The sequence below is a fragment of the Hipposideros armiger genome, unplaced genomic scaffold, assembly GCF_001890085.2.
Source record: "Hipposideros armiger isolate ML-2016 unplaced genomic scaffold, ASM189008v1 scaffold_11, whole genome shotgun sequence".
NCBI lineage: Eukaryota > Metazoa > Chordata > Mammalia > Chiroptera > Hipposideridae > Hipposideros > Hipposideros armiger.
In genome coordinates this window covers 2,466,683-2,486,754 of record NW_017731361.1, presented here as the reverse complement: position 1 = coordinate 2,486,754, position 20,072 = coordinate 2,466,683, and the positions used below count along the sequence as shown (strand labels likewise).

General features: G+C 54.6%; 1 protein-coding gene across 5 annotated transcripts in view; it reads right to left on the bottom strand.

Moving 5' to 3' along the window:
- Positions 1–20,072, bottom strand: part of PSD2 (pleckstrin and Sec7 domain containing 2) — a 64,065-nt gene that overhangs the window by 26,792 nt on the left and 17,201 nt on the right. The window contains exons 1-5 of one of the 5 annotated variants that reach the window (XM_019662138.1): positions 19,371–19,626; positions 5,144–5,568; positions 1,519–1,601; positions 1,110–1,224; positions 518–712 (exon numbers count right to left, since the gene is read on the bottom strand). In XM_019662138.1, the coding sequence (XP_019517683.1) occupies positions 518–712; positions 1,110–1,224; positions 1,519–1,601; positions 5,144–5,517 (767 nt within the window). In that variant the 5' untranslated portion in view covers positions 5,518–5,568; positions 19,371–19,626. Of the gene's footprint in view, positions 1–517; positions 713–1,109; positions 1,602–5,143; positions 5,569–19,092; positions 19,164–19,370; positions 19,628–20,072 lie in introns of those variants that run through there. The other 4 variants (XM_019662102.1, XM_019662131.1, XM_019662121.1 and 1 more) reach the window with 4 other exon arrangements.

Here is a 20,072-nt window from a genome sequence, read left to right as displayed (position 1 = left end):
CAGTCCCCCAACCCCTCAGGACTCTCATCTGGCTAGTTCCCTTTTCCCCCACTCCAAAGGCCAGGGCTTGTGCTTTGGCGGGCTCAGCCCCAGTCCCAATAGACAGTGAGTGGGGCCTAATGAGTACCAGGAACCCCTCCCCCAGTTCCTGGGTCCCAGGCATCCCCAGCCCAGGCCCAGATTCTCCTCTTCCTGGCCCCATTAGGTGAGCCACTGGACCACACCCAGCTGCGCTATCCTCACTACTACCCATCGTGGCCCCATAACCACTCCTCCAACCCCGAGGGGCCATTCTGCCACCCGCCCCCCACCTCCCTGAGGGCAAGGGCAGCCCAGAAAGGAAACAGATTTAGGGCAAGGCCAGGAATGAGGACAGTGGCAGGAGGAGGAGTTCTTGGGGACTGTTGGGAGCCCCCCAAGCACCAGGCACCCCTGATAGAAGTCACCCACACCCCCTTCAGGCTGAGGAAGATGCCAGGTTTGCCTGGGGTGGGAGGACGCAGGAGACAGGACTCACTTCTTGCCCAGCTGCCGGGCAACGTCACAGCGCTGGAAGCCCTCGAGATGGTAGAGGCGGCGAGCCAGCCGGCGAGCAGCTTCACTGACCCCCTGGCACCCATTGGCCAGTGTGTCTGTGCTGCCAGGCTCTAGCCCCTCTGAGCTGCTCAGCTCTGAGTCTGAGTCCGACAGGCCATCCTTTAGACTGGGGTCGCTGCGGAGGGAAAATGGGTGTGGGAAGGAGGGGCTCAGAGGCCCTGGGAAGGAGCTGAAAGGGCTCCCCAGATCTCTGAAAACTCACCAGAGCAAAGAAAGAAGCCCCACTGAACCAGGAGGTAATTGAGTCAGACTTTTAGAAGGGCCCCATCATCAGATGCTCCACAACCCACAGCATAGCTCCCTGGCCCCATCGGACTAGAAAGGTCTGGAAGGGCAGAATTGGACCCTCAGGACTGGGGCAGGAAGTCTGGGTGCAGAGGAAGGACACAATGACCGTGGAGAGGACTGTTCACTCTGGGCACTGGGTTGCCCTAACTTGTTTTGCCTCCTCTGGGTCTGTTTCCTCATCTGCTCAATGGTTCTCCCAGCTCCCAGCCTGGGCCCTGCCTCACCTGGTTGAGTTCAGCAACTTGTCTGTGTCTTCTTCCTCCTCCTCCTCCTCTTCTTCCTCCTCCTCCTCTTCTTCCTCCTCCTCCTCTTCATCCCCGCCTGGGCCCCGGGGTCCATCTTCATGGAAGCCATTGGGCATGGCCGTGAGAGACAGGCGGCTCAAAACATTCTCTGAGCGGCTGCTGGAGATGGAGCGCCGCAGGGGGCTGCCCAGCTCCCCATCACCACCAGCTGCTCCCATGTCCCCCTCGGGCCCCATATCCCCAATGCCCAAGCCAGCCCCTGGCTCAGGGCTGTCACGCGCCCGCTGCTGGATAAGGGGTGTGAGGGGGGCCTCAAAACTGACGCAGCTGTCGCTCTCGTCTGTGAGGCTCAGTACATCTAGGGAGTCGAGGCTGCTGTACTGGGTACCTCGCAGCAGCTCCGACTCCACAATCTTCTCAAACGTGGCACTGAAGCCGTCCCGCACATCTGGCCCTCCAGGGCTATCCAGCCTGCAGGATGCAAGAACCAGTCAGCATCCTACCAGGGTGTCCCCCATTGCATTACAGGTGTTGGGACTACACCAATCTGTGCCTGGGAGCTCCCCGGGGGCAGGGACCAGGCATGGATTGTGTTCTATTTATTCTTTCAGCCAATACTTACTGAGCACTAGATTCCAGATGCTGGGCTGGGTACTGGGGTACAGCAGCAGAAAAGGACAGACATGGCTTGCCCCCCAGTGCTAAACCTGTGCCTGGCCCGTAGTAGCCATAGGTGAATGATTGTCAAGCCTCTTCCTCCAGCCTGGCCTAGGGGGCTACTCCCCTTATCACAATTAGTGTCACATTGGGTCATAATTTTGCTATCCTCACAGCCTGGCAGGTGCTTAGCTTGGCCAACCCTAGTCTAGCTCTCAGGCTTTGCCTTAATGTCACCTCCTCAAAGAAACTGAGGGAGGCAGGTCCACACCACCCACCACACTGGTCCCTCTCATTATTCTCCATCCTCAGGGTAACTCTTCATGTCCTCCCAACCCCTATCAGGATGTAGTATTCTTATTGTTCCCTTGTTTTCATCTGTGTCCCAGCCCCCCAGCCCCCCACCCCCAACTCCACACACACACAAGGCCAGAAGTGCCCGGCGCACAGCAAGTAGTCAGTAAACCTTGCTACAGGGCGTACTGGGTGAATGAACAGATGTTTGTAGCCCCGTGACCCACCACGCTGCCTAAGCTCTTGCAGGGGCCTGTGCTGCCCCCAAAAGAGGTCTTTGCGCTAGCTGTTCCCTCTGCCCAGAGTATCTTCCCTCAGGTTGAAGTCTCCTTCCTCCTCCCTTTCTCAATGAGGTCTGCCTTGGCTGCCCTATTTATAACTGGGACCTGCCCCCAAACACCCCAGCCCCCTTTTCCTACTTTATTTTTTCCAAAGCACTTATCCCCCTCTAACATACTATATAGTACTTTATTATTTTATGATTTATTATGTGTCTCCCCACTAGGCCGTAAGCTCCATGAAAGTAGGAATTTTTGTATGTTCTCCTCACTGATGTAGCCCCAGCACCTAGAACAAGGCATCACACACAAGTGAACTGAAAAACTGAAGCATCCTGAAAGACTGTAACCACTGGAGAGATGCACAGGTTAGCAGGGAGGTCCAGGAAGGAAAAGGAGAGAGACTGAAGGAGAGTGAGACCAAGAGAGAGAGACAAGAGAGAAGAAGAAGAAGAAGAAGAAGAAAAAAAAAAAGAAGAAGAAGAAGAAGAGAGAGAGAGAGAGAGAGAGAGAGAGAGAGAGAGAGAGAGAGAAACAGTGACAAAAAAGACAGAGAGGGCCAGCCGAGTGGCTCAGTTGGTTAAGACCACAAGCGCTGAGAAACACGGTCGCCGGTTCGAATCCCACATGGGCCAGTGAGCTGCGCCTGAGCTGAGCTGCCACTGAGCTGCCAACAGGTGGCAGGATGGCTCAGCTGGTGAGAGCAAGTGCTCCTAACAACAAGGTTGCTGGTTTGACTCCCACATGGGATGGTGGGCTATGCCCACCCGCAACTAAGATTGAACACAGCACCTTGAGCTGAGCAGCCGTGAGCTGCCGACAGGTGGCCAGATGGTGACTGGACTTGGAACTGAGCTAGCTGCGCCCTCCACAACTAAGACTGAAGGACAACAAGTTGGCTGTTCCCCTTCCCCAATTCCCCAACCTGTTCCCCTTCCAAATTCCCCAATAAAATATAAAAAAAAAAAGACAGAGAAAAGAGATACAGAAAACATAACAGAGACAGGAAGACAGAATAGGAAAGACAGAGTAATAGAGCTAAAGAGAGACAAAGATAGAGAGAGACAGAAACATAGAGAAAGCAAGAGGAAGAAACACAAAGAAAGAAGCAGGCTGAGACTGACCCACTTCAGATAAACCAAGGCCCATCATTTGCAAAGAAGCACACCCCTCTCTCCCCCTGAGGATCTGGCTATGCCCAGCTTCTGCCTCAGGCCCTGCTACCTAGCAGAGACTGAGCTGTATTTGGAGGACTAGGAAGTGTCCGTTCCCCTCAAACACCTCGTTGGAGCACCCCAGTGTCTCAGGTGTGGTCCCAGTGTGTTTCCTGGAGAAACATACTGACCTGAGAGAGAAAAGGCTGTCTTTCACCCCAGTCCCAAAAGGAGCTAAGACTCCTACCAGAAAAAGAGTGGGAAGTGGGCAGAAATCTAAAAGATGGCAGGATGCCTTGCAGTGGACTGGAGTGGAGTCGCCTTTACTGACCTCCAAGAGGAGGGGAGGGAAGGGAAGAGTCACAGAGCAGACACCCAAATCCACCCAGCAAAGGCACCTTTGCCAGGGCTGTGCTGGGTTCTGGAGACACCTGAGCAACAATATAGTCTGCCCCTGTGGGGGCTCTCACCTCATTTTCAGAGCCATGAATGGTCCCCCACACACACCCATTATTTCCCACCCTATCAAGCACCTGAACAGAACTGAGGGATGGTTCTTGCAGGGGCTTAAAAACTACCATCCCAGCCTCCCAAGTTCCATGTGCCCCCCAGTTTCAGCCATCCCAAAGAAATATGCAAACAGTGTGCTCCAAGAAGCCCCGGCCCGCTGCCCACACCCCACTGCCAGCCAGGTGGCACCCTAGGAGCTACTTGGATAGAAATGTTCTTATGGACACAGCATATCCACAGGCATCCGACCCTGCATAATCACATTGCTACCCACGGAGACCTAGGCACACGCAGCCCTGCACACCCACGTGCAGACTCAAATGTGTACCCACACATGCACAGGCCAGGCACACACAAATACCCCCCACCCACAACCATACAGACTCATGTGCACCAACATGCTCACACCTCCCTGTGCACACACCAATCCACAGGCCAGGCACACATATGCACATCCCACACACACACAGTCACACACCTCCCATACACTTGCCTGTCCAGACCAGGGCCTACTAACATTTCTCTAAGCTTTCTTTTTTCAGCCTACCCTGGGGTCTTTTAGACATTTCCCTGCCATCCCCACCCTCCTTGTCCAGCTGACACTGCCAAGACACCAGTCTCTCCACCTCTGGCTAAGGATAATAGAAGTGGGACTGCAACTCCAGTAAGTAGGACTGAAGTGAGATTTCTGGTAGAACTTCCAAATGCCAGTCAGTGTAGCTGATAGGGATTAACCCACAAAGCCTACTCTCCTGAGGTCAGTTGCAGAATTGGGAGATCCTCATCTCCAGGAAGCAGAGAGATGGACCAGATGACCTTCCACATCAAGGCATTTTTGGGACTCTAATGTCCAGCCTGGGATTAAGAGGGCATGGCCTTCCAACTCCAAATAGAAACAGCCCAAGGGAACTGAGGGTAGGGGCACAAAAAGCCTATAGGCCTTTGAAATCTCATGCCTCTATTTTCCCAACACCCAGAAGTTAGGCAAAAAGGGGCATGAAATTCCCATTTTATGGATGAGAATAACAAGAACTATTCTTGTTATTAGTAGCTAGGACCAGGCCACATAGCATTAGAGCAGCCAAATGTGGTGAACCCCTATCCCAAGACCCCCACTTACCCCAGCTGAGGGTCCTCAGTGTCTGGACAAAGGCTCCTGGAGGCATCATCCCCTTCCGCCAGCCCACCAGCCCTCCAGGGTCTGGACTCTGTGGAATCCGCCAGAATGTTCAAGTCTGGCCCCAGGGCTAGGCCATTGGTGAGGGAGAGGCCAAGGCCGAGGCTGTGGAGGGCCATGTCTGGGACCTTGGCGGGCTCCTCAGTGTCCATCAGAGTGCCCCTTATCTCATGTCCTGTGGTGTTGTGGCTACTATTCAGGTCCTCACTGGCTGTCATTCCGTTCTGGTCCCCAGGCTCCTCTTCAGGCTCCAGGCTGGGGTCCCAAGTGGCACCATCTTCCCCAGGTAGTACAGATGGGAGCTTATCCTCATCCATGGCAGACACTGCTTCTACCCAGTGCTGGCAGCTCCTGGGACTCCACTAGACCTGGCAGCAGATGGAGAGATAAAGGGGTGAGTCAGACAAGGCAGGTTTTGGGGGTTCTTAAGCCCAGCAGAACCAACACCAGGCAGCCTGCCTGGGGAGAGAAGGCTGGCCAAGATGACCTTGTCAGGACCTCCCGGCTGGAACCTGGGTTCAGGCCATGATGTTCTCAATGTCCTGCTCAGGCCAGCCACACTCACCTCTCCCCTCACCCCCAGCCACTCCATGTGCCCCAGTCCTGCCTTCCTGTTACCTCTTATGTATCTCTGTTGTGCCTTCCAGAATTCACCAAAGCCCCCTGAGGAAGGCTGCAAGGGATTAGGGAAGGGTCAGGACTCCTCCAAGCCCTCTTCCTCTCCTGCTGGTGAGTGATGGAGGCAAAACCCCAATCTGACAGCAGCCAGCCAGCCCGCTTGCCTCTTTCCATGTTCCCTTGCCCCGGCTCCAGGAGCCAGAGAAGAGTGAGTCTGTGGCGAATGGAGGGAACTGGGCTGGGGGCTGCCTTTAGAGGGAGAGTTAAGAGAGGAGGCAAAGAAGTCAACAGAAGTGCAGCTCTTTCTAAACAGAGGGCTACCCCCAGAGAAGCCAACAGGAGGCCCGGGAGGTGGCCATCCTGTGGCCCGGCGTGAGGCGCTGTCCAGGGTGCTGGGCGGGTGAGGCGCCACCCGGAGAGCGAGGCTGCCTCCCATGTCCAGATCCCAAGGCACTGGCTGTTCCGGGAGGAAGGAGGAGGGGGCCTCCGGTTCCCCTCCACACCGATCCCGGAACTCACCCAGCCCTGAGGAGGGACTCGTGAGGAGGCTGCCGTGGGGCACTCCGGGGAGAGCACTGCAAAAGGGACTCAGGCCCTACTCTGCCCTACTCGCATGGGTCCAGGTCGGGCCTCCTCACTGCCCCATGCAGGCCAGCCCCACTCTCCCTCTGTCCTGCTCTGGGTCTGTTTCTCCTCTGTAAAATAAGGAGTACCTACCATCTCCACACCCACCCCCTTTAAAAATGGATGGGAACCAGCCCACATTTCGCAGAGACTTCCTACCCAATCTAATCCTAGGTGGGAGGGCAGATGCAACGGGCTGTGCTCTGGCTCTCCCCTCTTCCCTCTCTGCCCCTGACCCCACCAAGTCTAAGCCATTTCCCCCCCCCACCTCCCCCAGTGACCTCTGCCAGCAGCCCCTCCAAACAACTTCCTTCCTCCCCTCTTCAGGACTCAGCTTCCCCCAGCACCCTCACTCTCCTCTGGAGAAGGGGTGGCAGGTGCTCAGGAGAGGCAGAAGGGAGAGAGGGGCTGGCCAGTCTTATGGGCTGCAGCAGAATAGGCTGCAGGTATAGCCACAGGGATATCCCCATACTGCCTGTAGTTGCCTGGTCATAAGTGTCACCTGAGGGACTTGTTAAATTACAGATAATAAGGCCCTTCCGCCAGACCTCCTGAACCATAATCTATGGGAATGGATATAAGTATTATTATTCTTATAACAAGGCAAGTTTGGTAAACACTGAGTTACACTCCAGGAGAAACTTCCTTCCCACTTAGAGAAGGGTCCAGGACTGGAGAGGAAGGTGAGTCTACTTTTCTGGGGGTTTCAGGCCCTTGAAGGGAGCTCTGCCACCACAAGACCACTTAAGATTCATTTAAGCTCAGTTTTCAAACATAGAATGAAAGAGAAGAGGGCAGGACAGGCGGGGATCTGAGGCCCCAGCCTACTCACCCTGAGTGTCACCTCCTAGAGCTTTGAAGACTATGAGCATAGATCTCACTTTAAAAAAAAAAAACTTTCATAGATTAAAAAAAAGTCTGGAAAGACAGGCTGTAGCATATCTGGGCCTGATCCTAGGACACCGGGGACCCCAAGAGGCTTGGCCCTAAGGGAGGGATTCTTTCTGCTCTGCCCTAAATCCCTGCTACTATTTCACTCTGTCCCATCAGGTTGTGCGCTCTGAGGAGGGAGAGAACAGGTCACCTCCTCAGCTGAGGCTCCTGGAGGGTGGGGGAGCACCGAGAAAGGACAGAGGAGGAGAGTGGGGCTCTCTGGCCTGTTTCCTGCGTCCCCTGGCCTGCTTTCTAATCCAGGGGCCTGGGTGAGCATTGGATCTGGGGCACAGGGCTTCACCCCATTCCATCAGGGTGCCCCACGCTCCCACACCCATGCATGGAGGCTGAGCCCATGGGGTCCCTCCCCTTTGGTCAGGGCTCTGCCTGAGCTCTCAGTGAAGCCTGAGATTTGAAAGTATAAACGGCTTCACCTGATGCTGAGTCTGCAGCAGCCCCAAAGCCAGGGTATGGACAAATCAAGGACTTCTTGGGAGGCTCCTATGTCACCCCGCAAATTCCAGCAGCTGCCTCGGGATGGCTCTAGCCCTACCTGCCCTGCCATGTCCTCCTGCAGCTAGGAATGGGATAGAGGTTCTGCCAGTACTGGGCACTGGGCCGTGTCCTCGGCTTCTGGGGATGAGCAAACAAGGAGCAGCATTGAGCTCCACTCTGGGCAGAGGACCCAGAGTCCCTGACTGGGCTAAGGGCCAGCTGAGCCCAGAAATAGCTGAACCAGGACTGCCCCCTCACTTAATGAGCCCAAGGGCGGGGTACATAAAGGGGAGCTTCAGAGAACAGTGTGAAACAATGCCCCAAGTCCTCACTATGAACCACTATGTTCCCTGGGATTCATCATTGTTCTTTCTGGCCTTTGAGGACCCATCTGCAGAATGGGGATCTCACCTCTGCTCTCCTTCCCAGGGCTGGTGGGAGAACTTAACATCATGAACGCTGAGAGAGCTGAGATCCAAGGAAGAACAAACTCCCTACAGAGGTCAAGGGAAAAGGCAGCTATGGTCCAGTCTTTCTACCACTACATTTGACTAACAGGGAGACTGAGGCACAGAACCAGGAAAGGCTTTGCCTGAGGTCACACAGTAAGTAACTGACTCTAGAGCTCGGGAGTAACTTCACTCTGCACCTGGATGGGTTGGAGGTACAAGATGAGCATCCAGTTTCCCAGGCCTTCCATCAGACCCTCCCATGAGATCAAGGGCTCAAATCCTCAACCAGAAGAGCCCACCCGAAGCAGTGACCCTGCCCACCTCCAGCCCTGCTGGCAAGAGCAGGGGAGGTGGGCACTGCTGGTCCACAGGGCCCCTCTCCCAAGGAGATGCCTACAAATGACAGGTTGGCAAGTGGCTGGACCCCCTGCACCTTCTCTTGGGCTGACCAGGCCCTATTCCAGACAGGGGCTCCCGCTAAGCACTGCCCTTGGGATGACCTTGGTCTCAGCAGCCTTTTTTCAGCACCAACGAAGATGGGGCCCATGACGATAGTGGAAACTCTGGCTGGGCCAGGGCTAAATGCCAAGCCAACCACTTTTTGGGTTTCAGCTGCTTCTGAGACAACTATGTCCCCCACCCCACTCTCCCTATGGCAGGAGCGAGCTGTGAAAACACAAATTACATCATATCGTTCCCTCACTCATAATCCTCCAATAGCTTCCATTACCCTTCAATTAGAATCTGGTCTCCTCAGCATGGCCTGAAAAGGCCCCGCCTGAACTGGTTCACTGCCCTCTTCCCATCCCCCACCCCATCAGCCACGTGGCCTTCTTTCTGCTCCCTGAGTTCATTCCCACCTCAGGGCCTTTGCACCAGCTGTACCCTTGGCCTAGAATGCTCTTTCCCTAGATTTCTAAAGGACTGCCTCTTCTGTCACTCAGGGCTCAACTCCAACACTGCCTCTCTCAGAAGGCTCTCTCTGACCACCCAGCACTCTCTCACACGCCTCCACAAAGCAGCATATCTGCTAAGCATCGCTTAGCATGACTGAAACCTCCTTTTCTATTTGTTTCCTTACTTCCTGCCCATTTTCCTCACTAGGATGTAAGTTCGGTGTGGGTAGCGACTATGTCATGTTCGCTGTTGTCTCCTAGCATGGTTCCTGGCAAACACTGGGCACTTTTTAAACATTTGGAGATGATCATCTACCCCATGGTAGGCAGAGGCTGAGAGGTTGAGAAACAAGCTCAGGGTCACACAGCTGGAAAACGGCAAGGCTGGCATTCTGCTTGGAACGATGCTGGACTCTAGGGATAACCTGGTACAGTGCCTTCCATGCTGGGATCCAAGCCAGGGACTGTGGGAAGCCCAAGGAAAGGGCTGGAGGGGGGGGCCCAGCAGGGAGGGCTCCAGGGTCCAACTTGCTCTATAAGACAGAGGGGAGAGTGGATGCAGGCGCTAGTGTGCATGTCTGTGAGCAAGTGTACGGTGCAGGCATCTGTGGGCACACACACACATGCACACATGCGCACACACGTGCACACATGCACACACGGAGGGAACTGGGCAAAGACTCAGAAGGCAGTCCCCCTGGGTGGTGAGGTGGAAATAAGGAGCCTACAGGCCTAGGGGCAAGGTTCAGGGCAGTAAGACCTACATCACTGAGCAACCGGGGTGGAAACCATTCTGCTTGGGGAGAAGCCAGGGGCAGGGAAGGGACAACCCAGTGCTTCAGGCTAGGTTTGGGGTAGGGAAGACAAGCACCCACACTGACCACAGCCACACCCAATGGCATCAGATAGCTGGGTGGGTTTGGGAGAAGATGGGCGTGTATAGGCTCACTTGGTAGAAATAGGGGTGCAGGAGGCAGACTGGGATGGGGACTCATGGTGCTGAGCACTACCTAGGACAGGCAAAATCTAAGTGCCTGTGGGATGCTCAAGGGTGTTGAAAGTCTAGGTAGGGTGTGTGGAAGGTGCTGGGACCAGAGAAAATCGTTCTAGAATGTCAGTGTAGAGGCAAAATTAAGACCACAATTGCCCCAAAGAGCAGGGCTGGGAGCCAGGATACTCAGGTTTTATGTCCAATGTGCAAGGGAAGCTTGGGCAAGTGAACACCCTCATTTCCCATGTACATCAGAGATCCCTAACTATTTGCAAGCCTTGGACCTCTTTGAGCATCTGATGAAGCTATGGCTCCCACCCCAGACAAACTGTCACATATGTGCACATTTTGCATGTTTTTTGAGAGGCTCAAGGATCTCTAAAGCCCATCCATAGGCTCTGGGCATGAACCCCAACCTGAAAAATCCCCCAAGGACCTCTGACACTGGACACTCAGAGAAAGTTCCATGAGGGCTACTTGGGGAAAAGAAAAACAATGAAGCAAACAAACAAAAACGCTGGAAACCTTTCATTCTCAGACTTATTCTCTGCCCACTGGGAATCCACCTAAACATCCCCATTAGTCCAATGGCCCTTCCCCAAAATTCCTGCTACACTGATTCCCTAGCTCACCCAGATTTTAGCACATGGGCTGAGACCTTCATACCCACATGAAAACAAAAGTACACACATATGGACAGTTCAATAAGATGATCAATGAAGAGGGTTGGGATGCAGAAGTGCTCAGAACAGACCTTAGCCAGCTGTGCTCACACCATTCATGGGCACTCCAGGGCTCCACAGGAACCTGCTGGGCTACTGGCAACATGGGCAGCAGGAAGTTGACAGGAAGCCCCCTCAGTTGGGTCGCTGAATCACACAGTTCACCATGCTCCCCCTCCTGCCTCTGCCAGCCAAGGAGTCTATAGATCAGGATTTTACTGTCATCCCAGAGTTCTAAGTACCCTCCTCAGGCACAGCTCAGCCTGGGCCTGTACCTCCTCAAGGTCCTAACTACCTGGGGCAGGGAGGTGCCTATGATAATATGGAGGAGATGTCTACCCAGAAGATTTGGGAACCTCCCTGCCTCTGTTCCCCAAAGCGAGCCTAATCTCTCCTAAGCCACTTGGTCTTCCCAGCTTGGACCAACTTGTCCAGCAATAAGTGCCTCCAACTGGGACAGTCAAGGTAGTGGGTCAGTGCCCCAACTGTGCAGTCAGAAAGACCTGACTTCAAGTCCCAGCTCTGCTACCCACAAGCTGTGTCACCTCAGGAAAGTTGCCCACCTCTCTGAGTCTCAGCATCCTCCCGTGTGAAATGGGGAGTGCTCACGGCATCTGCCTCGCAGAACTGCAGTGAGGACAAAGGAGATGGCGTGGGTGTAATGCTCAGTTTAGAGCTGGCCACAAGGGCTCAGGGAAGAGCAGTGGCTACTGCTTCCCAGAATCCTGTCTCAGGTCTGCAGGAGAACAGGCTGGCTGCCTACACTGGGGGTGGAATACATAGGAGAACAGCATGGTCAGGCAGCACAGGACATTCAGTGGGCCCCACAGACATTTGTTCTGACAGGCTGCCAGAGCAGGTTCTCAGGCAGGGCCTTCAGAGGCCTAGCCTGAGGGCAGAGCCAGAAGAAGCTCTTGGGATGGGGGGAGAGGACAGGAGGGTGGGCCAGAGAGAGCGCCCCACCCTTTCCCGAGGCAAGTGAAGACCCTACAATCCTAGCCCCACCAACACTCCTACCCCAGGCCAGGCACCCTCATAGCTTACCATCTCAAGGCGCAAGAGCCACACCAGGTGCTAGGCAAAGGCCAGGGGTCTGGGCCTCCTTTAAAAGGCACCTATCGGGGCCGGCCGAGTGGCACGTTGGTTAAGAGCTGGCTTGGGATGCCAGAGGGCCCCAGTTCAGATCCCACATATGAGGGCCAGTGACACTGCCCTCTACAGCTAAGATGCTGAACAACAGCTCAACCTGGAGCTGGGCTGCTGTGAATCGCCGGCCGTCGCCGGCCGTGGCCGGCCGTGGCCGTGGCCGTCGTGTCGCCGTAGGCTGTAGCCCCTGCTGCAGTAGGTTGCCATGGGCTACCGTGTGTAGCCAGCAGCCAGCATGAGTGGTCAGCAGTCGCCGTGAGCGGCTGTCCAGAAGCCGGCAACTGATCTGCCTCGCCCAGGAAGAGCGCAATGATGGTGCCAACTTGGGCCAGTGAAGCAACGTCCTCCACAACCAGACTGAAGAACAAAAGGACAGCAACTTGTCTGTTCCCCTTCCCCCAATTCCCCAGCACTGTTCCCATCCCCCAATTCCCCAATAAAAATCTTTAAAAAAAAAAAAAAAAGGCACCTATCCCCTTCAGGTGGTGCCAACTGGGGTTATTAGGGAGCCCAGCACCACCCTGCTTTCTTTCTCTCATTTTGGCCCCTGAGAAACCAGCTTTGCCTTGTGTTGTGGGGATCTGACAGGCTACTTTTCTCATGGTCAGGCAGAGATCCCTGGGGGCTGAGTGCACATTTGCATCTTATCTGCATGTGTCCCACAGCCTGCTGGGACCTTCAGGGGCCTCTGGGCCTACCTCTGCAAAGGTCATCCCTTGACATCGCCTGGCTTGCTTCTCTCCCTACCCCCCAGCCACTTGGCATCCTCATTTGCTTATCATTTGCATACTTCTGCATGCTGGTTTGGAGAGCCCTCAACACTGATGAAATTCACAATGTCTGCTGTCAAATCCCAAATCATGTTTATAGCTGGTGACTACCCCCGCTGACTTCCCTACAAGGTGAGCCCTCGGTTATCTGGGACCACAAAGGACTAAGCTATTCAGACGTAGTGACTGGCTACCGCTCTGTCTCCATGGAGCTCCAGAGGGTACCTGGGACTCATTCTGCTTCTTGAGCCACATTTGACTCATGAGCCTATGGACTGAGAGTTGAACCCCAAGAGCTACAATGGACTGACCAAGTGTAAGTCTTCCCAACCAACCCTGCTTGCCTAAAACGCCTCGGCAGGGCAGTCCCCAAGGGTCTCAAACTATGAGCATCCTCCCCACAGTCTGGTTCAACAGCCGGGAGAGATGAACTAAGAAATTTCACCCTCCCTTCCCCTGCCCAATTTTCACTTACCCTGTACTCTCTAGATCCTCACATTCTCTGTCCACCCACTCCCAAGAAAGCCCCTCATCCTCTCTGCCTTCTCCCTTATGACATTCCTCCCCAACCTCTTGATCATGTAGCTCCACTTAACCTCTCCCTTGCTGTGTCCCCCTCCCCTCTTCCCTTCCTCTTTTCCTGTCCTCTTCTGTGTCTGCTTTAGGTTCAGCACAAGGCTTAACAAAGGATGTGGTCTCCTTGGGGCTGGTTGAGGGCCAGCAACATGGGGTACAAAGCAAGCAGGTGTGAAAGGCACCACACTGGGCCACTCCACTACCACTTCCCTGTGTCCCCATCTCTGAAATCATCCCTCCTATTCAGCCATAGCCCATTGATGGGAGATCTGGTCACTGGTAAAAGACTCATCCCTTGATGGACAGTAATGGGGTAGAAGAGAAAGAAATAGTCAGGAATGACACCAGCATTTGGGCCCTGAGCACCTAGAAGAATTGAATTGCCATTCCTGAAATAGCGAAGACTGGGTGCAGCAGGTTTGAGGAGGAAGACTGACAGCTCAGCTTTGTACAAGCTGAGTTTGAGGTGTCTAGAAGACATGACTGTTGAGATGCTGAGTAGGCTATTGGAGCTCAAAAGAGAGGTCAAAATTTGGCATCTAAATTTGGGAGGTGGCAGCATATAGGTGGTGTTTCGAGCCACAGGACTGGATGAGCAATGGCCGCCAGGCAAGGGCTAAGTCCTGGGTACTTCAAAATTAAGAGGTGTGGTGGGGGAGAAGGAGACTGAAAAGGAGCAACCCATGAGGTTGGAGGAAAACAGGAGATTGGATGTCCTAGAGGTCAAGGGATTTTTCAAGGAAGAGGGGGGGACTGAATGTGTCAAATGCCACAGATGAGGACTGAGAATTGGTCATTGGGTATAGCAACATGGAAATCATTGGTGACCTTGAGAAGAGCAGTCAGTGAAGTGGAAGGGAGCAAAAGCCCAACCAGAGTGAAGTCAAGAAAGAGTTGGAGGAGAAGACATGAAGACAATGAGTCTAGACAACACTTCTGAGGAGTTTTGTTGTAAAGGGGAGCAGAGAAATGCAGTGGTAGCTGGCTGGAGAAGGCAAGCGAGCCATCTTTTAAGATAGGAGAAAGAACAGCAAGACGTCTGCTGATGAAATGATCTGGTAGAGGGGGAACCCATAATGTAAGAGGGGCACGTGCTGGAGCAATGTCCTCAAGCAGGCGCAAGGGGACAGGATCTAGGGCACAAGTAGAGGGGTGGTCATAGCCAGGAGCAGGGACTCTTCCCCCACAGTGACAGGAGGACGGCAGAGCAGTGAGCGGCTGTTGGCACATGGGTGAATTAGCGCTGGGAGTCTGAGGAAGTTCTGATTGCTTCTACTTTCTCAAAGAAGTAAGAAGCAATGTCATCAGGGCAAGAAGGGACTGGGGAAGAGGGGCTGGGGCTGAAGGTGGAAGAGAAAGTGTGAAACAGTTATCAGGAAGGGGGAGACGGGGTGGACTGGAGACCCGTGGCAGGACTGCGGGATGGCACTGAGGACCCCCCTTGAACTTTCCAGTTTTGATCTTAAAATGAAACCACTTGGGGTAGGCCTCATTCAGCGGCACAGGTCAGATGTGGAGCGAGCCAGGCATTGGATTTAACCAGGGTTGGGGTTTTGTCAAGCAAGCATGAAGAAACAAAATGAGGAAAGGTAGTTGAGGAGTCTGCAAGGTAGGGATTATTCTGATTTTTACAGTGGCAACTGTCTCTGAGCTGCCCTGACCCCTCCTCAAAGCCCCTCCCTGCTGGTGCCTGAAAACCCACCATCGGCTCCCTGCTGTGGGTTAGGCACGGCCTTTTCTCTGCTCTCATCCCAAAATGAACTTCTGAGAGCATGGCCACAAGGAACCACCAAAACCTGGGGAAATGAGCTTCCCACATGATGTTCCTCTGACCTGGAAAGTACCTCAGGCTCACACACTCAAAACCGAATTATCCATCACCCTTCCCAAGCCATTGTACGACAGCTCTCCCCACCTCTAGTTGGACCCAGTGCCCATCCATTCTGCCTCCTAAGTCACTCCTTACTCCACACCCCACCTGCCACACCCCAGTCCCAGCAGGGCCACCATACCACCAACTCCATCCCCTCTGTGCACCATATGCAGCAGCCCCAAATCCAGTGCCCAGCATCTTGTGCTGGACTTCATCATGGCCTCCTGATTAGGCTCTTTTCCATCATGCTAGTCCAGCCAATCCCACTCCATCCCCCTCAGAATGCTTTTTCCCCCCGCACTCATCTGCCCCATTGCTGCCCTTTAAAAACCCTTCAGTGGCTCTTGGTGGCCAGTTGTATCCAGATCCCACCCCATTTCTTCCTGTCTTACCCCCTTCACTCCCCTATCCCCTCCTTGTGTCCTGCACTGCTCTCTCTGGGCCTCTCCCCGACTCTAACAGCACCTCCCCTGAGTTGTGGCTTACCCCACCCCCACCTCTGAGGTTGTGAACTCCTTGAAGGCCCCATCATGTCTGCTTAAGCACCCTTCTCCAGCCTATGGTTTACAGTAGGGGTTCAGTCAGTTTTGCTGACCAGGTGCGTGGATGAAGACTCTGGAGGTAGGGAAAAGGGATTAAAACAAAGGGACTCCTTAGCCAAGTGACCTAACTTAGCACCATCTATTACAGGACAAGCTAATGGCATGTGCTTCCTGATGGGATGCACTGAAAAGGACACAACATCACCTATGGGATATTCTTGCCAAAAAAAATAAAAATAAAAGTTTAATCTGAATCTATTCGTGAGGAAGCAATAACACAAATCCAAAATGTGGGATATTCTACAAGAGCACTGACCAGGGCTCTTTAAAATTGACAATGTCATAAAGACTTTAAAAAAAAAACAGGGGGATTGTTCCAGATAAAAAGAGACTAAAGAGACAAAACTAAGTGCAAGGTGTGATGCTTGATCAAAAAAAATTTTTTAACAGCTATAAAGGACATTATGGGGCAACTAGAGAAATCCAAATAGGATTACATAGGAGGTTAAATTGTATCATTAAATTTCTTGGATATGTTAACAGTATAGTCATTATGTAGCAAAACGTCCTTGTCTCAAGGAATTCATGCTGAAGTATATACAGGCGAAGAGTTATGATGTCTGCAACTTACTTTCATAAGTTTCAGAGAAAGGGAAAAAACTGTGGGCAAAATGTCAACAATTGGCAAATTTAGTTCTCTAGGTGAAGGGTATATAGGAGTAGGTGGGTGTTCATTGTACTATCAGGTTTTGCAAGACAAAAAGTTAGAGGGGAAGGAAGTGAGCGGAGGGAGACACTCCAAAGAGGGGAGCTCAGGGCCTGGCTTGAAGAAGCAGGATTGGGAGGAGAGGGCTGCCCTCCACTCCAGCAGCCCACAAGCTGGGTTGTGGGCCTGGGCTGAGCTGGGCTGGACACTGGAGTCATAGGTGCCCAGGCAGACACAGACCTAGAGTAGCTCACCACCTAAAGAGGTTCAGACCCAAGGAAGCAAACTTAGCTGTGAGCAAACTTACTTAGGAGGACTAGGGCTCTGCAGGAAACAGCCAGATCTCAGGGAGACCAGTAGGGCAGCCTTCGACTGGGGCAGGGCTGGAAGGAACATGGGCCCTGCCCCACCTCTGCCTAAGCTGTGGCAAGGAATCAGGCCTGCCCAGGCCCATCCCTCCCCCCAAACACCCTTTGAGGGGTGACAGCCTGAGTGTATCCTCCTGTGTGAGGAACCAGGCTAAATATAGATCCCCAGACATAAGATGCCACTCAAAACAGATTTCCCTAGAAAAGACCATCTGGCAAAGGATGTCTAGAGCATCGTCTGTCGAGATCTCGAAGCAGTGTCGTTCTCCTGCAAGCCAACATCCGGAATGGGAATGTCCCCATCCCACCTCTCTAGATCCCAGCTTAGTGCCTCAGTTTCCTCCAAGATGGCTCCCTTGCTGCAGATGGAAAGGCATTCAGTCCCACCTCCCTCTTTACTTGCATCTTCAAGGAAGAAGAGGACGAGACCAGGGATATAGGTCCAAGCTTCAGACAGTTCTGCCCAGGTGCAAATCCTGATTCTGCCACTTCCTACCTAGGTGACTTTGAAAAAGCAACTTCTCCCTGAGCCTCAGTACCCTCCTCCACAAAATGGGAATAATGGGAGCACCTTCCCCTACAGGCTGTCGTATGCATGAAAGTACTTAGCACAGTGGTAATGCTCGATGTATAGGAGCTGCGCAAGGTAATGTCCCCCAACCCCTCTCTCAGTGCTGTCAAAAGCAGGAAGTCCTTCTTTCCAGCTAACTTTGCCCCTTCCCTTCAAGAAACACTGTGGGTCAGGTGGGCTAGGGGAGTGCCCGGCCATCGCTGTCAGAGCAGGACAGGCAGCAGGAGGGAAGCCTCTCTGTCTGGCACAGACAGTCCTGGGGCTACAAGGTACCAGTCACCCAAGCATTGAGGCTTTAACCCCTGCAAGAGGCACAGGCAGGGAGGCCTTCCAAGGACATTGCAATCATCCTTCTACCTTTAGCTGGGCCACCACCAACCTACTCACCCCAACATGTGGGAACCCTCTGGTTCAGGTCACAACCTGGGGAACTGCCGTGTTTCCACCAGGACCAAACTTTGCAATAGCCCCATTCAAAAGCCACTGCCTCTCATCATATATGGGGGAAAGGAGGGCTCTTGAAGGGCAGGTCTTTCCTCCAGAGATGTGGAGTGAAGGGGAGGGCAGCTGGTCCATTTTACTGATTCAGAGATCACAGGTCACAGAACGTGTGGCTTCCATGGGAGGCAGGGTTCCTAACCTCCCAAGGGTAGGGTGGAAGAACGACTATATCTGCCCAGGACCAGGGGTTGGCTTTGGAGGGGATCCCAATGCTCCTTTTCCACTCTCCCTCAAGCTGCCTGAGTACCCTCCTCCCCCATTACCCAGCTCCTGTTTCCAGAATCTGGAAACAGGAGCTGGGAAACCCAGAAAGTCCATATGCCTCTCCCCAGACCCAGGCTGCCCATCTGCCTTGGCCAAACCCTGAGCCCTTTCCCTGCTCCCTATTCACCTACACGTCAAGTTCAGCATGGCTTATCCTGCGCCTGCCAGGAATCTCAGACCTACTTCCATTGTGGCTGGGGCTTCTGCCTCCAGTTCTTCTAGGGCTCCCCCAAACTGGCCTCAGGATGAAGGGGTGGGCTGAAGCAGTGGCCCCCTGGGCCTGTGCAGAGACAATACCCCCAGTTCTGACTCAAGGAGCACCCAGATCCTCCAGGGGCAGCAAGAGTCAGTATACCTTCTCCTAGGAGGGGGTCAGCTGGGCAGGGTGGTCCCATATCTGGTCCCATATCTGCCCCACCCCAGCCCCAGCAGCAGACTCCAAGGACCCCTTCCTCCCTGCAGCTGCCACAGCCATTATGTGCCTCTTCGCCTAGCCCACTGCCTGCCACGCCCCCATGCAAGCCCCTGCTTTAGCGGCAGAGCTCAGAGCCCATGAGGCCTGGCTGCCAAGTCAGGCTGTCAAAGTTGGGAAACTGGAAACAGAAATAAATCCTCAAAGCTCTTCGGTGGTAAAGGTGGCTGCTGGCAGGCCCGGCACCCAACATCCCAGGTCCCCAGCAACCGAGCTCCCACTGACACCCCTCAATACACACATACACACTCAGATTATACAAAAGGGGGATCAGAAGGCAAAGCCCGGGAGACAATTGGGCCAGCCGGCCCTGACCCTCCCTACAGGCTGGCCTGGGGCTCTCTAGTAGTGCTCGCATTCCCTGGCCCAGACCTGGCCATCCCGGGGCTTCCTCTTTCGCCCCATCTCCATGACAACCGTATCCTTCGGATGCTCCAGCCGCCACAGAATTGATCTCGAAATGTAGCTTTGTTAGCAGAGCCTGGCTGGCACGGAGGGCGGAGGGCGGCGCCCGCCTCCCAACACGCGTGCCCACCCCCCCACCCCACCCCCAGTATCCCCTCACAGGCCCCCAGCCTGGCTTCGGGAGGGGCGGGGTCCCGGAGCACGCGGGGGCCCTGGGGATAAGGTGGCCCCGCGGCCCCACTCACCGCTCCTGGCCCCAGTCGCTGGGTCCAGCCTCTCACGGAAGGGCCATGCGGAGGCCGCCGCTGGACTGACCGTCCCACTCCTCCGCTGCTGCCTGTCGGGGCTCCTGCGCCCGCTTCTGTCCCTTCGGGTGTCGGAGCCGCGCTGTGGAGAAGCTGAGCAGAGATGGGGGGACGGACGGTAGGAGGGAGGAACGGAAGGAGAGAAGGAGGGAGGGGAGGAGCGGGAAGGGCGGGGAAGGGTGGGGGTACTGCAGGCAGCGGGTGGCGGGAGCGGAGCCAGGAGGAGACAGCGACCGCCCTACCCGGCGGGCCCGCCACGCCTCCACACCAGGGGCCGGTGTGCGCCCTGACTCAGCCCGGGAGGGTGCGGCCAGCCCCGTCCAGCACAGCCCCGTGCCGGCCCTTTAAGAAAGTGGGGGAAGGGAGCACTGCGAGGTTCCGCCCCCCACCCTCCTAGCCCTGCGGCCCCAGCTGTCCTCTAACCCCCGCCCCCTGGCAGGACCCTCCGGGCCCAGACCCTGAGCTCTCGGATCCGTTGTGCCCTTCTCCAGGTGAAGGCGGGAGCGGTCTGGTCCTTGCCCTCCACACCCAGGGGAGACCCGACCCTGACCGGGGAGGAGTGGGGAGTGCAGGGGGCAGGCAAGGTGGGCGATCCAGAGAGACAGAGAGACAGAGCCTTCCCTACCTACCTACCACCAAGAC